Source organism: Scyliorhinus torazame, chromosome 1 (assembly GCF_047496885.1).
Source record: "Scyliorhinus torazame isolate Kashiwa2021f chromosome 1, sScyTor2.1, whole genome shotgun sequence".
Taxonomy (NCBI): domain Eukaryota; kingdom Metazoa; phylum Chordata; class Chondrichthyes; order Carcharhiniformes; family Scyliorhinidae; genus Scyliorhinus; species Scyliorhinus torazame.
This window is the reverse complement of record NC_092707.1, coordinates 59,719,098-59,741,268: the sequence shown is the minus strand read 5'-3', so window position 1 is coordinate 59,741,268 and position 22,171 is coordinate 59,719,098. Positions and strand designations below refer to the sequence as shown.

The window sequence follows — 22,171 nt, the reverse complement described above, 5'->3', positions numbered from 1 at the left end:
AGTTGGATTTTCTGTCGGGCTGTTTGCATTATGAATTGGTAAAATAGGAAACCCTCTTCCCATGAAGCACTGGTGTGGTCCAGGGTCCTCTGTAGCTGCCTGTTGTCAAAAGGCTATCGTCAACTCTATCTCCCTCCAAGTACTAGAGTTCTAACTTTGGGAAGCTGTTAAGTTCATGTTAATGTGCTCTATTGAGTAAAGTTTATTTTTTTCTTTTAAAGTGTAGACATACTAAAACACAAAAAAAATGTTCATTCTAAAAAGATACAATAGTACTTAACATTTTCAATAATTTTCTGAGCAGGATCAGCAACACGAAGATTTCAGCTGTTTCATAAATAACATTTCCATTATCACAAGTCCAGCATGAGGATGTGTGCTGACAAATCTAAATCATTTAGCACCATGCAGAATCCTCCAGTAAACAAACACCCCATAACAGCCTGGAGCATGACTTGCAAAATATCCAAGCGCAGACAGGTAGAGGATTATGTGCATTGCACATAACTTCTGCACAATGAGTGCCACAAAAAAGATGTGGTAGCAATCCAAAGGTTCAAGCACATTCTCTGGGGCAAGGGTTCAAGTTCCACCACAGCAGCTAGTTACAATAAAGGTGACCGTGAAACTATCAACCATTGTAAAACCCCATTTTGGTTCACTAGTATCCTTTAAGGAAGGAAATCTGTCGCCCTTACCAGTCTGGTCTTAGACCCACAGCAATGTGGTTTACTCTTAATTGTGCTCTGAAATTGCAGCTTAGTTCAAGGGGAAATAGGGATGGGCAACAATTAATGCTGGCCTTGCCAGTGAGGCCCACATCCCATGAAAGAATTTTTTAAAAACACTTCTCCGTGACCTTCATCAGTAACATCTTGGGGACACCTAATGCTAATCCACTATCAACAAGGCTGAAGTCAGGAGTGTGCTGGAATACTGTTGATTCATGCAGATGTGTGTGAGATCACAACAAAACGCATGAAATTCCCCTACTTCCAGAACAAAGCAGGCCAGTTAATACAAACTCCTGCTCCTGAACTCAATATCTATCCTTGCTCTATCATGAACACATTATAATTCATACCATCTACAGTAAGTATATCTATAGTATGTATGGACATATTATCTATAGAATACACTGATGATATTGGAATAGTTTGGTGAGAAAAAAAAGGGAGGTAGAGAGAAAACAGGGAATTATAGACCAGTAAGCCTAACATCGGTAGTGGGGAAAATTCTTGAATCCATTATCAAGGACTTTATAGCGGAACATTTAGAAAGCAGTGCAGGATCAGTCAGAGTCAGCATGGATTTATGAAGTAGAAATCATGCTTGACAAATTTTTTTTTTTTTTTAAATATATTTATTCAAATTTTCCAACAAATTTTCAACAAACCCCCCCTCCCCAAACAAGAAGAAACAAAAAAACAATCAGAAATTATACATTGGATTTCCCCCATATACAATAACCCCCATATAACATTTAAAAGCACAAATAGGGGGAAAAAAACACCTTCACCCAAACGCCACCGCAAAAGAAACCCCACCCTCCCCCGTACCTGGGTTGCTGCTGACCTCCTCCTAACGCACCGCGAGATAGTCTAGGAACAGTTGCCACCGCCTGGAGAACCCTTGCACAGACCCTCGCAAGGCAAACTTTATCCTCTCCAGCTTGATGAACCCTGCCATGTCATTGATCCAAGCTTCCACACTAGGGGGCTTCGCATCTTTCCATAGTAGCAAAATCCTCCGCCGGGCTACCAGGGACGCAAAGGCCAGAGTATCGGCCTCTTTCACCTCCTGCACTCCCGGCTCGTCCGATACCCCAAATAATGCCAATCCCCAGCTCGGCTTGACCCGGACGTTCACCACCTTGGACATAGTCCTCGCAAAACCCCTCCAAAACCCACCCAGCGCCAGGCACGACCAGAACACATGGACATGATTTGCTGGGCTCCCCGAGCACCTCCCACATCTGTCCTCCACCCCAAAGAACCTACTCAACCTCGCCCCTGTCATATGCGCTCTGTGAGTAACTTTGAACTGTATTAGTCTGAGCCTGGTGCAAGAAGAGGAAGAATTAACCCTACGCGGGGCATCAGCCCACAGACCCTCATCTATCTCCTCCCCAAGCTCCTCCTCCCAGTTGCCCTTTAACTCCTTCACTGAGGCCTCCTGCTCTTCCTTCAGCTCCTGGTAAATCGCCAAAACCTTGCCTTCTCCAACCCATACACCCGAAATCACCCTGTCCTGAATCCCACGTGCCGGAAGCAGCGGGAATTCCCTCACCTGCCGCCTCACAAACGCCATCACTTGCATGTACCTGAAAGCATTTCCCGGGGGTAGCCCAAACTTCTCCAGTGCCCCTAGGCTTGCAAACATCCCATCGATGAACAGGTCCCCCATTCTTCTAATCCCTGCCCGCAGCTTCGAAACCCCCCATCCATCCTTCCCGGGACGAACCGACGATTCTGCCGAATCGGTGACCAAACTGAGGCTCCCACCTCGCCCCTGTGTCGCCTCCACTGCCCCCAGATCTTCAGTGTCGCCGCCACCACCGGACTCGTGGTGTACCTTGTCGGCGAGAGCTGCAGCGGTGCCGTCACCAGCGCCCTCAGGCTTGTGCCCACACAGGACGCCATCTCGAGCCTCTTCCACGCCACCCCCTCTCCCTCCATTACCCACTTACGGATCATCGCCACATTGGCAGCCCAATAATAGCCACACACATTTGGCAGCGCCAGCTCCCCGCCCCCGCTGCGCTCCAGAAACACTCTCTTCACCCTCGGGGTCTTATTTGCCCACACAAGCTCCTGCTTGCCCGTTTGAAAAAGGCCTTGGGGATCAAAATGGGAAGGCACTGGAACACAAAGAGGAACCTCGGGAGGACCGTCATTTTGACCGACTGCACCCTACCCGCTAGTGAGAGTGGCAGCATATCCCATCTTTTAAAATCCTCCTCCATCTGCTCCACCAACCGCGTCAAATTAAGTTTATGCAGGGCCCCCCAACTCCTAGCTACTTGGATCCCTAGGTACCGAAAGCTCCTTTCCGCCCTCTTCAGCGGGAGCTCGTCTATCCCCCTTCCCTGGTCCCCTGAATGCACCACAAAGAGCTCACTCTTCCCTACGTTGAGTTTATACCCCGAAAAGTCCCCAAACTCCCTAAGGATCCGCATGACCTCTGCCATTCCCTCCACTGGATCCGCAACATACAACAGGTCATTGGCATACAACGACACCCGGTGTTCCTCTCCCCCCCCGGACCAATCTCCTCCATTTCCTGGACTCCCTCAGTGCCATGGCCAGCGGCTCAATTGCCAGTGCAAACAACAAGGGGGATAAGGGGCACCCCTGCCGCGTCCCCCGGTACAGCCGAAAGTACTCCGATCTCCACCGGTTCGTAGCCACACTCGCCACCGGGGCTCTATATAGCAGCCTGACCCAACTCCGATCTCCACCGGTTCGTAGCCACACTCGCCACCGGGGCTCTATATAGCAGCCTGACCCAACTGATGAACCCCTCCCCAAACCCAAACCTCCGCAACACTTCCCAAAGATACTCCCACTCCACCCGATCAAAGGCCTTCTCCGCGTCCATAGCTGCCACTACCTCCGCTTCCCCCTCCACCGAGGGCATCATCATCACATTAAGGAGCCTCCGCACATTTGTATTTAGCTGCCTACCCGTCACAAATCCCGTCTGGTCCTCATGAATCAACCCCGGGACACAGTCCTCAATTCTCGTAGCCAGCACCTTCGCCAGCAACTTAACGTCAACATTGAGGCGCGAGATCGGTCTATACGACCCACATTGCAATGGAAACTTGTCCCGCTTCAAGATCAAAGAAATCAGCGCCCTGGACATTGTCAGGGGCAATGACCCCCCCTCCCTCGCCTTATTAAAAGTTCTCACTAGCAACGGGCCCAGCAGGTCCACGTATTTCCTGTAAAATTCAGCCGGGAACCCATCCGGCCCCGGGGCCTTCCCCGCCTGCATGCTCCCCAATCCTTTAACCAGCTCCTCCAGCCCAATCGGCGCCCCCTAAACTAGCCATCTCCTCCTCCTCCGCCCTCGGGAACCTCAGCTGATCCAGGAATCGTCGCATCCCCTCCACCCCCGCTGGGGGCTCAGGCCTGTACAGATTCCCATAGAAGTCCCTAAATACCTTGCTTATTCTCACCGCACTCCGCACCGTGTTCCCCCCCTCTATCCTTGACTCCACCAATCGCCCTCGCTGCCTCCCTCTTACGAAGCTGATGTGTCAGCATCCGACTCGCCTTCTCCCCATACTCTTACGCCGCCCCCTGCGCTTTCCTCCACTGTGCCTCTGCTTTCCCTGTGGTCAACAGGTCGAATTCCGTCTGGAGGCTCCGTCGCTCCCCAAGTCACCCCTCCTCGGGGGCCTCTGCATACCTCCTGTCCACCCTTAAAATCTCCCCCACCAACCTCTCCCTCCCTTCTCTCTTCTCCCTGTGGGCCCTAATGGAGATTAGCTCTCCACTGACCACCGCCTTCAACGCCTCCCAAACTACCGCCACCTGCACCTCCCAGTTGTCGTTGGCCTCCAAGTATCTTTCAATACACCCCCACACCCGCCCGCACACCCCCTCATCCGCCAACAGTCCCACATCGAGGCGCCACAGCGGGCGCCGGTCCCTCTCCTCCCCCAACTCCAGCTCAACTCGGCGTGGTCCGAGATGGCTGTGGCCGAATATTCCGTTCCCTCCACTTTCGGGATTAGCGCCCTACTCAAAATGAAAAATCTATCCGGGAGTAGGCTCCATGGACGTGGGAAAAGGAAAATTCCCTGACCAGCAGCCTGGCAAACCGCCATGGATCCACTCCTCGCATCTGGTCCATAAACCCCCGGAGCACCTTGGCCTCAGCCGGCCTCTTACCCGTCCTGGACCTAGAACGGTCTAGTGCTGGATCCAGCACCGTGTTGAAGTCCCCCCCCCCCATTATCAAACTTCCTACCTCCAGATCCGGAATCCAACCTAGCATGCATTTCATAAATTCGGCATTATCCCAATTCGGGGCATATACGTTAACCAGTACCACCCGCACCCCCAGCAACCTACCACTTACCATCACATATCGACCTCCATTATCCACTATAATATTCAGTGCCTCGAACAACACCCGCTTCCCCACCAGTATTGCAACCCCTCTGTTCTTCGCATCCAGCCCTGAATGAAAGACCTGCCCTACCCATCCCTTTCTCAGCCTAACCCGGCCTGCCACCTTCAAATGTGTCTCCTGGAGCATAACCACGTCTGCCTTCAGTCCCTTTAAGTGCGCGATCACCCGGGCCCTCTTGACCGGCCCGTTTAGGCCCCTCACATTCCAAGTTATCAGCCGGATTGGGGGGCTACTCCTTCTTCTCTCTCTCTCTCTTATTCTCCAGGTCCTCAAATTTTTCCACCCACCTCTTGTGCACCTCCACCTTCACCGCCAGGCCCAAGATCTCGCCCTCGTTCTCCGAGGCTTTTTGCTGCACCTCCCGGATCGCCGCCCCTTGGGCCTTCTGGGTCTCCACAAGCTTCTCAATCGCCGCGTTCATTGGCGCCAGCATTTCTGTCCTCAGCTCCGCAAAGCAGCGTTTAAGAAACTCCTGCTGCTCCTGCGACCACTGCACCCACGCTGCTTGGTCTCCACCCGCCACCATCTTGCTTTTCCTCCCTCGCACTTTCCACTGCACCAGGATCACTTCTTTAACCGCTCCACTCCTGGTCCAATCCATATACTGTCGGGGGACCTTGCTGTCACCTTCCCACACTGGAAGCCGTCGAACAATTGCCATTGGGGCCCCTCAACATTCCCGGCGGGAGCTGCTGAACGTGCGACCGACCTAGGCATAGCCGCAACCGGAAGTCCCTATGCTTGACAAATCTGTTGGAATTCTTTGAAGATATAACTAGTACAGTTGACAAAGGGAAACCAGTCGATGTGTTATATTTGGACTTTCAGAAGGTGCTTTACAAAGTCCAGCATAAGAGATTATTGTGCAAGATTAAAGCGCATGGGATTGGGGGAAGTGTATTGAGGTGGATAGAAAACTGGCTGACAGAGAGGAAACAAAGAGTAGGGATTAATGGGTCCTTTTCAAATTGGCAGGCAGTAACTAGTGGGGTGCCACAGGGATCGATGCTGGGACCCCAGCTATTCACAATATATATTAATGATTTGGATGAGGGAACAAAATGTAACATCTCAAAGTTTGCAGATGATACCAAGTTGGGTGAGAGGGTGAACTGTGACGAAGATGCAGAGATCTTACAGCATGATCTGGACAGGTTGGGCAAGTGGGCAAATCAATGGCAGTTGCAGTATAATTTGTATAAGTGTGAGGTTATTCACTTTGGAAGCAAAAACAGGAAGGCAAATTACTACCTGAATGGTTGCAAACTGGGAGAGGGGAGTGTACAGCGGGTATCCTTGTGCATCAGTTGCTGCAGGCAAGCGTGCTGTTCCAGCAGGCGGTCAAGAAGGTTTAATAATATGTTGTCCTTCATTGTGAGAGGTTGAGTACAGAAGCAGGGATGTGTTGCTGCAATTATACAGAGCCTTGGTGAGGCCACATCTCGAATATTGTGTCCGGTTTTGGTCCCTCTTTCCTGAAGAAGGATGTTCTTGCTCTCGAGGGAGTGCAGCGAAGGTTTACCAAACTGATTCCAGGGATGGTGGGACTGTCACATGAGGAGAGATTGACTAGGTGAGGATTGTTCTCGCTGGAGTTCAGAAGAATGAGGAGGGAATCTCAGAGACTTATAAAATTCTAACAGGACTAGACAGGGTAGATGCAGCTCCCGATGGTGGGTGTGCCCATAACCAGGGGTCACAGTCTGAGGATTCAGGGTAAACCATTTCAGACAGAGATGAGACATTTCTGCACCGAAAGAGTGGTGAGCCTGTGGAATTCATTACCACAGGAAGTAGTTGATGTTAAAACATTGAATATATTCAAGAGGCGGCTAGATATAGCACTTGGGGTGAATGGGGTCAAAGACTATGGGGAGAAAGCAGGATTAGGCTAATAAGTTGGATGATGAGCCATGATCGTGATAAATGGCGGAGCAGGCTCGAAGGGCCATAAGGCCTCCTCCTATCTTCTATGCATGTATGTATTGTATCACCCAACCCAGTAACCTTTATCTGTTTAAATAAAAAGTACCGCGCTGAGGACCTGGGTTCGAATCGCGGCCCTGGGTCACTGTCCATGTGGAGTTTGCACGTTCTCCCCATGTCTGTGTGGGTTTCACCCCACAACCCAAACATGTGCAGGTTAGGTGGATTGGCCACATTAATTGCCCCTTAATTGGAAAAAAATAATAGTAATTGTAAAAAAATGTTTAAAGTACCAGCAGAAGGAAAAAGGGCAGGAGCAACAATATGATGGGAATATAATCTCAAAGCCACAGACTGTCTCAAGTACTATTGTTCATTCTCTTCCCACACCTCGTGGTGCACACGGCAGACTTACACCTGTTCTCATAACGAACTATTTCCTGGAACAGGTCGCTAGCTTGTTGCCAGAAGCTTTTAGCTTGAGCGGCATCAATCCTCATCAAGCATGGCTGACTAGGAGTCTCCAACTTGGGAAGTGGCCATCCCAGGTGGCTACAGTACGATTACAAAATGGACACTTTGCAAAGATTGCAGGGAAAATGGACAATACTGAGAAAACAAGCAGGTTCAGGGTTTCTCTGCATATTGGAGCCGCAGCTCCCAGACACGACCAAAACTGCAAAACCATTAGCATACTAATGGCCCATCTCCGGGGACAAAAGAGTAACATTTGAGTAACCGATACTAAGGCAGACATCCCGGGGCCAGAGGAGACCAGAACAAAGCAGGCCAGCGGCCACCTAGGACACGCCCAGCCATCAGGGCACCCACCCCTTAATTGGAGGAAATCGATAGGAATGATCGAGAAACGGCCCAATCAATTGGGGCCAAGTTCAAGGCTCACCCAAAAAACACGCGAAGCCCCTTTTGGGTATAAGAAGGAGCCCCCAAGAGAGAATCGTTCTCTTGGCTCCGGCTCTCACCGAGGAGAGACCTGCCCAACAGCTGCACCAGAACAAGTAAGTCCAAGGTCAACGCACGCTACCAGACAGACGACCTTAGCTCTTCCCCTTCACCACTTCGACCCCAGCAGCCTCAGGACCGAACAACGGCCATTGTTCCTCTGACTGAGTGGGCGCCCAAAGCTAAGTATGGGCTTTAGCAGTAGGGATAGTTTAGTCTGTAGTATTTGTGCATGAGTATATTTAACTGTGTGTGTAAATAAATAAGCATTTGACTTTGAACTAACTAACTGGTGTATCGAGTCTTTGATCAGTATTCGGTTTGAACCTTGTGGCGGTATCAAAAGATACCTGCCGACTCTAGAGCAAAACGTAATTAGAATTAAGGAAGGCGACCATATTGACCGCCATATTCAGAGCCAAATAAAGAGAACACAAATTACCAACAGTACTGCCAGCCATTGCACATTACAACTCGATTTTCAAATTTGCTGATGACACCACAGTAGTGGGTCGGGTTTCAAACAATGACAAGACAGAATACAGGAATGAGATACAGAATCTGGTGAACTGGTGCGACGACAATAATCTATTGGCTAGGTACATGGATTATGGTAGAATGATATAATGTAGATTAATTTGTTCTTAAGGGCAGTACGGTAGCATTGTGGATAGCACAATTGCTTCACAGCTCCAGGGTCCCGGGTTCGATTCCGGCTTGGGTCACTGTCTGTGCGGAGTCTGCACATCCCCGCCATGTGTGCGTGGGTTTCCTCCGGGTGCTCCGGTTTCCTTCCACAGTCCAAAGATGTGCAGGTTAGGTGGATTGGCCATAACAAATTGCCCTTAGTGTCCAAAATTGCCCTTAGTGTTGGGTGGAGGTGTTGACCTTGGGTCGAGTGCTCTTTCCAAGAGCCGGTGCAGACTCAATGGGCCAAACGGCCTCCTTCTGCACTGTAATTTCTATGATAATCCATGATTAATCTAGGACAAAGGTTCGGCACAACATCATGGGCCGAAGGGCCCGTTCTGTGCTGTATTTTTCTATGTTCTATGTTCTCCCCCAATGTCAACAAAACGAGGGAGATTGTCATCGACTTCAGGAAGCGTAGTGGAGAACGTGCCCCTGTCTACATCAATGGGAACGAAGTAGAAAGGGTCGAGAGCTTCAGGTTTTTAGGTGTCCAGATCACCAACAACCTGTCCTGGCTCCCCCCAAGCTGACACTATAGTTAAGAAAGCCCACCACCAACTCTACTTTCGCAAAAGACTAAGGAAATTTGGCATGTCACCTACGACTCTCACCAACTTCTACAGATACACCATAGGAAGCATTCTTTCTGGTTGTATCACAGCTTGGTATGGATCCTGCTCTGCCCAAGACCGCAGGAAACTACAAAAGGTCGTTAATGTAGCCCAATTCATCACACAAACCAGCCTCCCATCCATTGACTCTGCCTACAATTCCTGCTGCCTCGGAAAGGCAGCCATCATAATTAAGGACCCCATGCACCCCGGACTCGCTTCCACCTTCTTCTGTCAGGAAAAGATACCACAATTTGAGGTCACGTACCAACCAACTCAAGAACAGCTTCTTCCCTACTGCCATCAGACGTTTGAATGGACCTACCTCGTATTAAGTTGATCTTTTCTCTACACCTTGCTTTAACTCAGGGGCTTGGATAGGGTGGACAGTGAGAGCCTTCTCCCGCGGATGGATATGGCTGGCACGAGGGGACATAACTTTAAACTGAGGGGTAATAGATATAGGACAGAGGTCAGAGGTAGGTTCTTTACGCAAAGAGTAGTGAGGCCGTGGAATGCCCTACCTGCTACAGTAGTGAACTCGCCAACATTAAGGGCATTTAAAAATTTATTGGATAAACATATGGATGATAATGGCATAGTGTAGGTTAGATGGCTTTTGTTTCGGTGCAACATCGTGGGCCGAAGGGCCTGTACTGCGCTGTATTGTTCTATGTTCTATGTTCTAACTGTAACATTATATTCTGCAGTCTCTCCTTCCTTATGTACGGTATGCATTGTTTGTATAGCATGCAAGAAACAATACTTTGCACTGTATACCAATACATGTGACAACAAATCAAATCAAAAAATCAAAAAAGGATTTTGCAAGTTGAACACAACCTGTTGACCACGTTGTGAATGAACCTTCCTTGGCCATCAAATCCTGGGGTGGCACTCGACCCCAGAGCTTCTAGTTCAGTGGCAGGGACATTACCCATTGCACTGCAAGATCTCCAATCTCAAGTACTGTAACTGTATTAAAATATACATACTTGGGATGATCCTTCTCCAAATGCTGTTTGACAAGTTGCTCCACTGCATCGCTCCAAGGCACGACTGCTCCATACATTATCTGCAGCACTGCATCAAAGATCAGCTGTGAAGGAATGTCACCATTATCACAAGGAGTAAAAGGAAAAAAGCTGTTACTATCTTTATCAACGAAAAAACATATTCATTATTCACCACCCGGCCCCAACTCACAGAATAGAGACAAAATACTCCCAAGCTTTAGTGTCCTACCAGAGGTGGCATAATTATCCCTCCTTTTTGGACAAAATCATCTCATTTCCCTCTCTCCAATAAGTAAGCTCGATAAATGTTAACGACTGAAAATAATAGAAGTACTGATGTACTATAAAAGGTAGTGTATATGATACTTACATCAATTTTAGTCATACAGCCCAGTACAGCCATTGCTTTGGCCTCCCATGCAGTTTCAAAAAGAGAGGCCGAATGCGAACTACATCGTTCTAACAAATCCTGTTTAAAACAATTCAGTAATGTGATTACTTCGAGAATCTTAGTCATTTCTAAATAAAAGATATAGGGTGCTATTTAACGAGTGGTTTAACTCAGTGGGCGAGACAGCTGGTTTGTGATGCAGAACAAGGCCAGCAGTTCGGGTTCAATTAGCGTACTGCAATCGTGTCAAAAAACTTTCAAATAATCTACATATAAAGCACTGCTATAGGGACAATGAAACCAATTAGCAGATTGAAGAACTTGGAAAGGCAAAGCTTACTTCAAAAATCATGCTACCTCAAAGCACATTTCCCCAGCAGAGAAACAGTTTGGAAAGAAATCTAGTCCTACAGATAGCATATGCAACAATTCAGAAGAGTCTATGTGGGTACAATTTCAATATCAGAATCTGAACATGATCCTAAGTCTTTGAGAGTGGAACATATTTATGGGTGGCACAGTGGTTAGCACTGCTGCCTCACAGCTTCAGTGATCCAGCCTCGGGTGACTGTCTGTGTAGAGTTTGCACTTCCTCCCAATGTCTGTGTGCGTTTCCTCCGGGTGCTCTGGTTTCTTCCCACAGTCCAAAGATGTGCAGGTTAGGTGGATGGGCCTTGCTAATTGCCCTTTAATGTCCAAAAGGTTAGGTGGGGTTGCTGGGTTATGGGGAGAGGGAGGAGGCATGGGATTAAGTAGGGTGCTTTTTCCAAAGTCCGATGCAGACGCGATGGACCGAATGGCCTCCTTCTGATGTGTAAATTCTATGATTCTATGAAACAGAGTCCCACATCATCCGTGTTTAGTTGGGCATTTCCTGGCACTGGCAGCGCTGAGAACGGCTCCGCTATTAAATGGGACTGTGCTTCATTTCTGGGCCTCGGCAAGAGATTGCGTCGACATGTTTAAATAGCGCCCTGATCTCTGAACCCCCCACGATGGCCTCCGGACCCCCAAAGTACCAATGAGATGGTCCTCGGGTACCCCGCACCCCACCTCATAAGTGTAGGGCACCCACGAGTCTAGGCCCGATCCCCAACGTGCAGGCAAGATACCACCTGGGCACTGGCAGCCTGGCACCCAGCAGTACCCCCTGCCTACCTGGACACCTTGCCTAGGTGGCACCAGGAGTGCCAGGGTACCACCTGTCCATGGTTCAACCATCCAGGGGTCCGATTTTATCTTTTAAAAAATATAAAATTTAAACTTACTGCACCCATGTTTGTAATACTTTACTTGCAATGCCATGTTTTAAACTTATGTCTCCAGTTAAACAATTTGCAATAAAACATCCTACCATATAGCTGTTGCATTTTGCAATTTAGATTACTTTTGTCACAAAGACACTGTACAATAATAGAATAGCATTCACCTTTATGTAATGCAGCAACAGCTCTTCCTTTTGTAAGGTGTGTTTAGTTATATAGGGATGTATAACCTTCACAAGAGTTGATGGAATAAGCTCTGGAGCCAGAACCCTATCCAACATCCGAAATACAATTGTTGCTGTAGTTTCCTAATAAATAAATCAAACTGCTTTAAAAAATCAGTTAAATCATCATGTCATAAATAATTACAGTATCTAAAATTGGATCTAAATAAGGCAATTTCAAAATAATAGGATTAAAAGCCTTTTGAGGTTTTGTTCACTGGGATAGTCACTGACTCATTGTGTAAAATTACAAGTAATATTTAACAGAATTCGGAACAAGAACCGTTTGTTCCAAAATCAGTATCAGATAATTGATCAAGTGCTAATAAACAAATATGCTTGAATGTAAACCTTCTTGGGCGGCACAGTGGTTAGCACTGCTGCCTCACGGCGCCAAGGATCTGGGTTCGATCCCGGCCCCAAGTCACTGTCAGTGTGGAGTTTGTACATTCTCCCAGTGTCTGCAAAGATGTGCGTGATAGGTGGATTGGCTACGCTAAATTGGTGTTTAATTGGAAAAGAAATTGGGTAAAAAAATAATAATTTGGGTTCAGTATTGCCTTATAGTGCATCGCATACCATGAGAAGTAATGGTATAGTATTAATCTCTACATTATAAACACTGGCAACTACTTTACAATGAAGGAGTAAAACAAAAATAACTTGACAGGGCCACACTAGATCTTCTTCTTCACATATTGTTCAATGCACCAATTTGGGTTATACAAAATTAACAATCCACTTTCCTAGCCTATCTTTGATGTAAAGTACCACCTACTTTTTCGAACTCCGAGAGTGCCAGTCTGCAGTTGTACTTTCTGTGGAGGTCAACAAGCTCCTGCAGGTTATTAACCAATGTCTTTAACTGGTACACCTCCTCACAATCAATGTCTTTTTTCTAAATTCAGGACAAATGAAACAGAAAAGCTGCATCAAGAATTCAAAACAATTCTTCACCACCGCAAACATCTAAAATTGTTAGCTTTTTAAAAGTTTATTGTTCCTCTCCTCTGCGCAAAATTTTCCACTCTCCAAAAGGCAGCAATGCATATTAGATTGCAGTTCTCTCGATACTTTTCAGCCTATACATTCTTGCTACTTGATACATTTTGAACATCCATACAAATAGTTTATCATTTTAAACCAACAGGTCTTCGTAATCCTTCTTTTGTCTACTTTTCTCATTCTAAATTTGTTACACTGAATTTAAAGTTGGGGCTGGTTTAGCACAGTGGACTAAGACAGCTGGCTTCTAATGCAGAACAAGACCAGCAGCGCGGGTTCAATTCCCGTTCCAGCCTCCCCGAACAGACGCCGGAATGTGGCGACTAGGGGCTTTTCACAGTAACTTCATTGAAGCCTACTTGTGACAATAAGCGATTATCCCGTACCAGCCTCCCCGAACAGGCGCCGGAATGTGGCGACTAGGGGCTTTTCACAGTAACTTCATTTGAAGCCTACTTCTGACAATAAGCGATTTTCATTTTTCATTCATTTCAAGTCATCTGTGAAAATTCTGGTTTTATTTTATAGGACAAAAAGGCACCAATGGAAATGAAGAAAATTCTATACATTCCACCTCTCCACAGGAGATAACAATGAAAATGAAATGAAATGAAAATCGCTTATTGTCACAAGTAGGCTTCAATGAACAAAGAACAAAGAACAAAGAAATGTACAGCACAGGAACAGGCCCTTCGGCCCTCCAAGCCCGCGCCGACCATACTGCCCGACTAAACTACAATCTTCTACACTTCCTGGGTCCGTATCCTTCTATTCCCATCCTATTCATATATTTGTCAAGATGCCCCTTAAATGTCCCTATCGTCCCTGCCTCCACTACCTCCTCCGGTAGTGAGTTCCAGGCACCCACTACCCTCTGCGTAAAAAACTTGCCTCGTACATCTACTCTAAACTTTGCCCCTCTCACCTTAAACCTATGCCCCCTAGTAATTGACCCCTCTACCCTGGGGAAAAGCCCAGGGTAGTTACTGTGAAAAGCAACTAGTCGCCACATTCCGGCGCCTGGTCAGGGAGGCTGTTACGGGAATTGAACCATGCTGCTGGCCTGCCTGGGTCTGCTTTCAAAGCCAGCGATTTAGCCCTGTGCTAAACAGCCCCTGCATCTTGTTCTGCATTAAAAATATCCATAATTCAACAGTTAGTTTGGAAGGGATTAGGTAACAAAAGGAGCATTGCTTATTAACGATAGTGAAATATTTATCAAATCCACTCTGAATAGTTCAAATCTCCAATGTTAAAAACATAATTAAATCTCAGGAACATATTTCTTTTATCTCCTCTGGTATGCAAAAAAGCACATTTCATCCGTTTTCCAAAAGGGAAGTTTTGTATTCAAAACAAGCATGTGTTTTGGGCACCAAATTACATTAGCAAACACTTCTTTCTAAACAAGGGATTTTAGGAAGCAGAACGCAGTAATTTACGATTGACATTCAATAGCAACACCAAGCAGTCAGCACTGCAGAGTATCTATGTAGGTACCAAAGCTGTTTGGATGGTAATGCACATTTAGTCACATGTACTCTTATATGTCAACACAGGTCGTCAAAAAGGAACCCACCTAAAGCCATAAAACAGAACCAACAGCCAAAACAGAACCCAATTGTAACACTAAAAGACAAGAGTTAAAATAAAGCACATTGAAGCTGGGAGACAAGAGACCTTTATAATAATAATAATCGCTTATTGTCACAAGTAGGCTTCAACGAAGTTACTGTGAAAAGTCCCTAGTCGCCACATTCCGGCACCTGTTCAGGGAGGCCAGAATGGGAATTGAATCCACGCTGCTGGCATTGTTCTGCATATAAGGGTACATGTTGACATATAAGGGTACATGTGACTGGCATTACAAGCCATCTGTTTAGCCCACTGTGCTAAACCAGCCTAGTATATAGTATTTATTATATAGTTGTGTTCCATGCGAGTTGCATAATTTTTAAGCTGCATTTTGCAATTACAAAAGGGAGACTAAATGGATCACCTCTGAGAATTCTTTTTGCACTTAACATGCAGTAATTTGAATGTTCGGGGTAAAGCAAAGATGTCTCCCACTCTTTGGTATTAAACACAAAACACCCAGAAAACAATTTTCTCTGCTTGCATTAAAGCAAAGCTAAATCCACCCACTAAAATGCAAGACCAAATTTTCAAGAGCATGACCGTTTTGCACACCATCATCTGTTTGATCCAAAGTTCAACTTAAAACCTTGCACCCAAGTCACAATTTGACCACATTGCCTGACTCAATCGCACAAATGAAACCCTTTTCCACACAAAACCACCCTCCACAAATTCCAACCCACTTGAAATGTAATTGCTGGCACCCTATCGTGTACTAGGACCTATATATGCATCAGCCCACTCCTGTTTGCTACATCATCTCCCTATTCCCCAATGCATCCATTTCATCCTGATCTACAAACCTCTGTGCAGCTTTACCCAACCCTATAAGAAGCAATTTTAACTGCTTCCTCCAACTCTGACACCAATAGCAAAATAAGAGGAATGCCGGAGCTTTCAGCTGTCTCATAGCTAACCGCTAGAATTCCTTTCCTATACATCTTTGCTTTGCCTCCTTTCTCCATGCCTTCACAAACTTTGCATTGAGTTAAATTAAATTGAAGAAAATACAATTTCAGAAATTAGTCAATCATACTAATGGAATCCAAAGTCCGGCAGTGATGAGCTCAAGTTCTTTCGGTTTCTTCGCTACAAAGTACACTTCTGCCATCTGCAATCCATTTTCCGGCCAGTTTGCCTGTAAATGTATATTTTAAAAATTAGCAGTAATTATTATAAATATTTAAATTTCAATATCTAATAATAACCTTTATTAGCATCACAAGTAGGCTTACATTAACACTGCAATGAAATTACTGTGAAAACCCCCTAGTCGCCACACTCCGGCGCCTGTTCGGGTACACGGAGGGAGAATTCAGAATGTCCAATTCACCTAACAAGCACATCTTTCGGGACTTATGGGTGGAAACCCACGCAGACACGGGGAGAACGCGCAGACACCGCACAGATTATCTGCAACAACTCTTAATTTTTAAAAAAAAGTTACGGGACAATAGCTGATTAAAATTTGAAATCAGTGTAGATTTTGTCCACATCGTCAGATTTTAAATTTAAGTTGGCAAATAATCCTCACAATAAGCTTACATTTACAGAGCCTTTAATGGATTAAAATGTCCCCCAAAGCACTTCACAAGGGTGATGGTGAAAAAATACTCAAAGATGAACCACACATAAGGAGTGTTTTAAAAGGAACAAAGGGCAGAGACAGGGAGGCCATTCCAGAGTTTCAGGCCTAGGAAGCTGAAAGCACAGCTGCCAAGCGTGGAACAACTTGTGTTGAGCAGGCTAGAGATCATGTGGCCTTGAATGAAAATTTTTAAACTGAGGCATTGTCAGCAGTGCAGGTGAGCAACTAGTCACGGGCAAATGGGGCATGGTGCCAGTTAGGGTACGAGCAACGGAGTTTCAGATGAGCTCAAGTCAAGTAGGAGAAGTGGGTGCCTGACTAGGATAGCAATAGAATTGTAATAATGAGATAATATACACATGACTGAGGGTTGCAGCAGCAGGTGGGCGGAGGCATAGACATCGCGCTAGATTCACCTTTTACATGGCATGGGCAGAGATAGGCAATTATACCAAGGTGGAAGTAGATCATCTTGGCATTGCAGAGGATATAGGATTATCTCACGGTCAAATTTGACACTGGGATTGGGAACAATCTGACTCCGCCTCAGAAAGTGGTAATGGGATAGATTGTGGCGAGGAATGTAGAATCTGAGTTTGATCTTCCCAATATTTAATTTGAGGGAATTCCAGTACGGGATGTTGGACAAGCAACATGTCAAATCAGAGGGAGTGGAGTGTGGTCGTGCTGAGGTAAAGCTTGGTGCTGTCAGCATATGCGGAACCTGATGTCCTAGATTTAGATTAAACGTGGAACACTCATCTTTCATAACCACCTTGTGTTTGAGGTTTAAAGCATCCACAGTATTTCACGTAGCAATAGTTAACTTTCACCTGAGAAAAATTATTTTGTAGCTATTACCTCTGGTATTTGGGAAAATTAATTGACAATTATTTTTATGGTTCCAAGGAAAATCATCAATCTGCTGGAATTGTCAGGGTACTTACTGTAATCCAATCCATCCAAACAATTACATGCATTACCTTCTCAGTTAGTTCAAGACTCCGGGCTCTGTGCTCCAACCATTTGACCAGAATTTTCTACAGAAGTTGAAGGAAACAAAACCATTATACCTTGTGCAAAGTAAAAAGAAATATACTTAATCGCCAAGAGTTACCAGATATATTTACCTTTCCCTCAGGAACAATCCTTAAAACAAAGGGAATGATGATATTTCTGAACCAGAGGCAGAATTCCTGTGAAGGTACACTTGCAGGAAGAGAATCTAACAAATTCTGTAGTCTATTTAAATCAAATTTGTTTTCAAACTCCACCTAAAATTGAAAAAGTTGTCTTAGAACAAAGCTCTTACTATTCATTACATAACAGTAACAATCAATAAAAATTAATTTCGGTGCCACAAAAACAACACACACATTAGTGACAGGTCAAAAGATTGGACAGAAGACTTCCGGTTGCGGCTATGCCTGGGTAGGTCGCACGTTCGGCAGCTCCCGCCGTGGATGGACTTTTGGGCCCTTTTAAGGAGCCCCAGCGGCACTTGGACGACGATTCCCGGTGCGGAAAGGCAGCAGTGAGGTTCCCTCAGCACTGTATGGAGTGGACCAGGAGCGGAGTGGTCAAAAAAGCGGCACTGGAAAAGAGAGGAGAGCGAGGGCGGAAAAGCAAGATGGCGGCGGGTGGAGACCAGGCAGCGGGGGCTCAGTGGTCTCGGGAGCAGCAGGAATTTTTGAAAAGCTGCTTTGCGGAGTTAAAGGCGGAGATGTTGGCCCCTATGAAGGCGTCGATCGAGAGGCTGGTGGAGACCCAGAGTGCGCAGGGGACGGCGATTAAAGAGGTGCAGCAGAAATCCTCGGACAACGAGGTTGAGGTCCTGGCGGTGAAAGGGGAGGCGCACGAGGCGCTGCACAAAAAGTGTGTCAGAAGTTTGAGGACCTGGAGAACAGGTCGAGGAGGAAGAAGCTGCGGATACTGGGTCTCCCTGAAGGCGTCGAGGGGTCGGATGTCAGGACATATGTAGCCACGATGCTGGGCACGCTAATGGGCATGGGAGCCTTCCCGAGGCCCCTGGAGTTGGATGGGGCACACAGAGTCCTGGCAAGGAGGCAGAGGGCTGTGGTGGTGCGGTTTCACCATTTTACTGACAGAGTGTGTGTCCTGAGGTAGGCGAAGGAGCGGAGCAGCAGGTGGGAGAACACTGAAATCCACATCTACCAGGACTGGAGTGCAGAGCTGGCCAAGAAGAGGGCAGGGTTCAACCGGGCCAAGGCGGTTCTCCATCGAAAGGGGGTGAAATTTGGGCTGCTGCAGCCAGCGCGGCTGTGGGTCACTTTTCAGGACCGAAACCATTATTTTGATATGCCGGACGAGGCGTGGACCTTCATTCAAAATGAAAATCTGGGCTCGAATTAATGGTTTGCTGCAGGTTGTGGGGATGCTGGGGAGTGGGAAGGGGCGATTTGATTTGATGTGTGTGTTTTCTGGGCATGTGTATCGATTTAGAGGGGTTGTTCCCTGCGCTTGAAGGGGGGAGAGGGGACCTGAGGCCCTGGGCCGTTGGGAATTGGGGAGAGGCTGCAGGAGAAAGGAGCTGCGTCACAGGGGGCAGGGCCGGACCAGGCAGAAAACGCGGGCTTTTTCCCGTGCAAAAAGGGGGGGGCGTGGCCCAACACGGGGTCGGTACCGGATGGGAGCCCGCACTGGTTCATAAGGGGGGGGGGGGGGAGAACGTACAACTTAGAGGGGGAATTCAATCGGGGGATCGTCGGCAGAGGCGGGAGCGGCCGGGGTCAGCAGCAGGAGTCAGTTGACTTACGGGAGTGCAATGGGGGGAGCAAGGGGGCTAGGCAACTGCCTGGCTGGGGGAGGGGGGGGGTTGGGGAACTGGGTTGCTGCTGTACTGACTGAGGGGGAGCTGGAGGTAAGAGGGAGAGTCGGGGTGGGGAGCCCCTGCCTGGGGGGTTGGAGAGTGCGGGAGGCGTGGGCACCTGGCTGGCCTAAGAAAGGAGATGGCTAGTCGGCATGGGGGGGGACGGGGGGGACACGTGGAACGTGAGAGGCCTGAATGGGCCGGTCAAGAGGGCCCGGGTGTCCACGCACTTAAAGGGACTGAAGGCAGACGTCGCTATGTTGCACAAGACGCACCCGAAGGTGGCGGATCAGATCAGGCTGAGGAAGGGATGGGTGGGGCAGGTCTTTCACTCTGGGCTGGATGTGAAGAATAGGGGGGTTGCAACCCTGGTGAGCCAAGGTTCTAATGGGGTTTATGGATCAGATGGGGGGAGTGGATCTGTGGAGGTTTGCCAGGCCAGTGGCTAGAGAGTTCTCCTTCTTTTCCCATGTGCACAGGCCTATTCACGGATAGACTTCTTCGTGGTGAGTAGGGCGTTGATCCCAAGAGTGCAGGGGACGGAGTACTCGGCCATAGTGATTTTGGACCACGCCCCGCACTGGGTGGGGCTGGAGTTGGGGGAGGAGAGGGGCCAGCACCCACTGTGGCTCATGGATGTGGGACTGCTGGCAGATGAGGAGGTCTGTAGGCGGGTCCGGGGGTGCATTCAGAGGTACACAGAGGCCAATGATAATGGGGAGCTACCGGTTAGTGTGGTTTGGGAGGCGCTGAAGGCAGTGGTCAGGGGAGAGCTAATATCAATCAGGGCTCACAGGGAGAAGAGGGAAAGGATGGAGAGGGAGAGATTGGTGGGGGAGTGATGCACAATCAATGACCACTAAAGCGAGGTTGCAGTCCAACTGAAGGCTTTAATAAGCTAGATGTTTCCCCAAGCAGCTCAGGTACAGAATGAGGGCTGCTGGGGAGGCACGGAGTCTTATACCCCACCTATCAGGGCTGAGCTATTATACACTCTAGCCAATAGCAAGCATACAGGTTCTACCAATGGTACTTTAGCTTCTCAGGTACCGTAATACCTATAATACCACATTCACCCCCTGTTAAAGAAAAGTCCGGCGGGGTGGTGGCCAGAAACTACAAAACATAACATGGTATAATTAGTTATGGAGGTACCGTAATACCTCCGTACAGTGTTTAGTAACTATTTACAAGTCTGGTAGCTATGTACATTTGGTGTTTTATGTTTACAGATTACAGTTAAAATGAAGCAATCAGTCGATCAGGGACTCTGGTCGTCCTCTGTGATTGTCGGAGCCTCGGTGGTAACTCTGGTAGAAGCTCTGGCATCTGTGACTCCGGGAGCGTGGCTTCGATCTCCATGGCAGCTTCGTCATCCCTCGACGGCACTGGTGGGGAAAACGGCTGACATGGGAAGGGAGCGCCTGCGGGGGGCGTCGGTGGATGGGTGGGGGGCCGAGACAGGGGCGGTGGAAGGACCGATCCTCCTGTAGTGCTGCAGTGGAGGGGAGGGTGGGACTGGTGGCTGGAATGTGCGTGGAGTTCCGGCAGGCGCCAGGTCACGTAGGGAGACCGTATCTTGACGGCCGTCGGGGTACACCACGTAGGCGTACTGGGGGTTAGCATGGAGCAGATGAACCCTCTCGACCAACGGGTCCGACTTGTGCGCCCGCACGTGTTTTCGGAGCAGGATGGGTCCGGGTGCTACCAGCCAGGTCGGGAGCGAGGTCCCAGAGGAGGACTTCCTAGGGAAGACAAGGAGACATTTGTGAGGTGTCTGATTGGTGGTTGTACAAAGTAGTGACCGGATGGAGTGGAGGGCACCCGGGAGGACTTCTTGCCAGCGGGAGACTGTGAGGTTCCTGGACCGTAGGGCCAGTAGGACGGTCTTCCAGACCGTTCCGTTCTCCCTCTCTACCTGTCCGTTACCCCGGGGGTTGTAACAGATTGTCCTGCTCGAGGCGATGCCCTTGCGGAGCAGGAATTGACGCAGTTCGTCACTCCTAAAAGGAGGACCCCCTATCGCTGTGTATGTAGGCGGGGAACCCGAACATTGCAAAGATGCTATGGAGGGCCTTGATGACGGTGGTTGCGGTCATGTCGGGGCAGGGGATGGCGAATGGGAACCGGGTGTACTCGTCAATCACGTTCTGGAAGTAAGTGTTGCGGTCGGTGGAGGGGAGGGTGCCTTTGAAGTCCATGCTGAGGCGTTCAAAGGGACGGGAAGCCTTTATCAGATCCACTCTCTCTGGCCAGTAAAAGTGCGGTATGCACTCCGCGCGGATTTAGCAGTCCCTGGCGGCAGTCCTGACCTCCTCGATGGAGTAGGGCAGGTTGCGGGTCTTGACGAAATGGAAAAAGCGAGTGACCCCGGGTGGCAGAGGTCCTCGTGGAGGGCTCAGAGGCCGTCCACTTGTGCGGTGGCACATGTGCTGCGGGATAGGGCGTCAGGAGGCTCATTTAGCTTCCAGGGACGATACAAGATCACGTAGTTGGAGGTGAAGAGTTCGATCCTCCACCGCAATATCTTGTCGTTTTTTATCTTGCCCCGTTGTGCATTATCGAACATGAAAGCAACCGACCGTTGGTCAGTAAGGAGAGTGAATCGCCTGCCGGCCAGGTAATGCCTCCAATGTCGCACAGCTTCTACTCTGGTCTGGGCCTCCTTTTCGACTGAGGAGTGGCAGATTTCAGAAGCATGGAGGGTACGGGAGAAGAAGGCCAAGGGTCTGCCCGCTTGGTTGAGGGTGGCCGCCAGAGCTACGTCGGACGCATCGCTCTCGATTTGCAAGGGGAGGGACTCGTCGATGGCGTGCATCGTGGCCTTTGCAATGTCTGCTTTGATGCGGCTGAAGGCCTGGCGGGCCTCTATCGAC

The 22,171-nt window shown here is 48.3% G+C and overlaps 1 protein-coding gene across 1 annotated transcript in view; it reads right to left on the bottom strand.

Annotated features, from left to right (window-relative positions):
• The window catches only part of kntc1 (kinetochore associated 1), a 263,597-nt gene that overhangs the window by 162,332 nt on the left and 79,094 nt on the right, over nt 1-22,171 (bottom strand). Inside the window, exons 22-28 of the mRNA XM_072495542.1 lie at nt 17,596-17,739; nt 17,449-17,505; nt 15,914-16,015; nt 13,013-13,132; nt 12,175-12,318; nt 10,725-10,823; nt 10,334-10,437 (exon numbers count right to left, since the gene is read on the bottom strand). Coding sequence (XP_072351643.1) covers nt 10,334-10,437; nt 10,725-10,823; nt 12,175-12,318; nt 13,013-13,132; nt 15,914-16,015; nt 17,449-17,505; nt 17,596-17,739 — 770 coding nt within the window. The remainder of the gene's footprint in view (nt 1-10,333; nt 10,438-10,724; nt 10,824-12,174; nt 12,319-13,012; nt 13,133-15,913; nt 16,016-17,448; nt 17,506-17,595; nt 17,740-22,171) is intronic.